The sequence below is a fragment of the Mesoplodon mirus genome, assembly GCF_964341445.2.
Source record: "Mesoplodon mirus genome assembly, chromosome: 1".
NCBI lineage: Eukaryota > Metazoa > Chordata > Mammalia > Artiodactyla > Ziphiidae > Mesoplodon > Mesoplodon mirus.
Window position 1 is genome coordinate 24,706,097 of NC_138976.1, and position 1,718 is coordinate 24,707,814.

The 1,718-nt window shown below is 69.2% G+C and overlaps 1 protein-coding gene across 1 annotated transcript; it reads left to right on the forward strand.

The window, feature by feature from the left end:
• Nucleotides 1-472: 472 nt before the first annotated feature.
• On the forward strand, nt 473-1,718 carry FOXE1 (forkhead box E1; the record flags this gene model as incomplete). Its single annotated transcript, XM_082628897.1, has 1 exon — nt 473-1,718. The coding sequence occupies one exon, from the start codon at nt 473-475 to the stop codon at nt 1,595-1,597; it is 1,125 nt and encodes a 374-aa protein (XP_082485023.1). The 3' UTR covers nt 1,598-1,718.

Sequence of the window (1,718 nt, forward strand, 5' to 3'; positions counted from 1 at the left end):
CTTGGGGCCCGCAGCCTCCTCTGCGCTCAGGACCTCGACGGTTATCCTCAGATCAGCAGGAAGCCCAGAACTGATGCAGGCACCCCAGCCCAGGACCAATTCCAGACCTCGTGACCTCCTGGCACCAGCACGCAAAGGACCCTTCAGCCCGCGACAGGAGCCTCGTCCGGGTCCCAACGTCGCTGCTGGCGCCTGGCTTCGAGCTCCAGAACACGAGCAGAGCCGTCGGTGGGCGGGACACTCTTGAGCCTCTGTCCGCACTGAGCCAGCCCGGAAACTACGGGCGCCAAAGCTCCCGCGCGCCCCTGCCAGGAAAGCTGTGCTCCCGGTGCCAACTGCGAGGACACCCTGAGCTCTCTAAAGAGGGCCCCAGCGTCGGTTCCCGTTACCCTGCGTCCCGGGCCCCGCAGCTCCCAGACCCTCGACAGCAGCGGTCAGCGGGGACGCCCCAGGGACGCGGGACGGCTGCGCCATGACGGCGGAGAGCGGGCCGCCACCGCCGCCGCCGCCGCCGCAGCCGGAGGCGCTGGCGGCCGTGAAGGAGGAGCGCGGTGAGGCGGGGGCCGGGGTCCCGGCAGAGGCGGCGGGTCGCGGCGCTGGCGGGCGGCGGCGGAAGCGCCCCCTGCAGCGTGGGAAGCCGCCCTACAGCTATATTGCGCTCATTGCCATGGCCATCGCACACGCACCGGAGCGCCGCCTCACGCTGGGCGGCATCTACAAGTTCATCACCGAACGTTTCCCCTTCTACCGCGACAACCCCAAAAAGTGGCAGAACAGCATCCGCCACAACCTCACACTCAACGACTGCTTCCTCAAGATCCCGCGCGAGGCCGGCCGCCCGGGCAAGGGTAACTACTGGGCACTCGACCCCAACGCCGAGGACATGTTCGAGAGCGGCAGCTTTCTGCGCCGCCGCAAGCGCTTCAAGCGCTCTGACCTCTCCACTTACCCGGCTTACATGCACGACGCGGCCGCCGCTGCTGCTGCTGCCGCCGCCGCCGCCGCTGCCGCCATCTTCCCGGGCGGGGTGCCCGCTGCGCGCCCGCCTTACCCCGGCGCTGTCTATGCAGGCTATGCCCCGCCGTCGCTCGCCGCGCCGCCTCCGGTCTACTACCCGGCTGCGTCTCCAGGCCCGTGCCGCGTCTTCGGCCTGGTGCCTGAGCGGCCGCTCAGCCCAGAACTGGGCCCCGCGCCGTCGGGGCCCTCCGGTTCCTGCGCCTTTGCCTCGGCCGGCGCCTCTGCCACTACCACCGCTTACCAGCCCTCCGGCTGCGCCGTCGCCCGACCTGCCAACACTTCCGCCTATGCGGCCGCCTACGCGGGCGCAGACGGCGCGTACTCGCAAGGGGCCGGCAGCGCCCTCTTCGCAGCGGCTGGCCGGTTGGCCGGGCCCACTTCGCCCCCCGCAGGTGGCAGCAGTGGCGGCGTCGAGACTGCAGTGGACTTCTATGGGCGCACATCGCCCGGCCAGTTCGGAGCACTGGGGCCCTGCTACAATCCTGGTGGGCAGCTCGGAGGGGGCAATGGAGGCGCCTACCACGCTCGCCATGCGGCTGCCTATCCAGGCGGAGCGGATCGGTTTGTGTCCGCCATGTGAGCCGAGAATACAGGCGAAAATTAATAGATACCTCGACTGTCTTTACGAACTAAGTACTCACGAAACCTGAGGACGGGACTGGAGAGGGGATCGAGTTGAAAGCCACATGGGAGGGACCGAG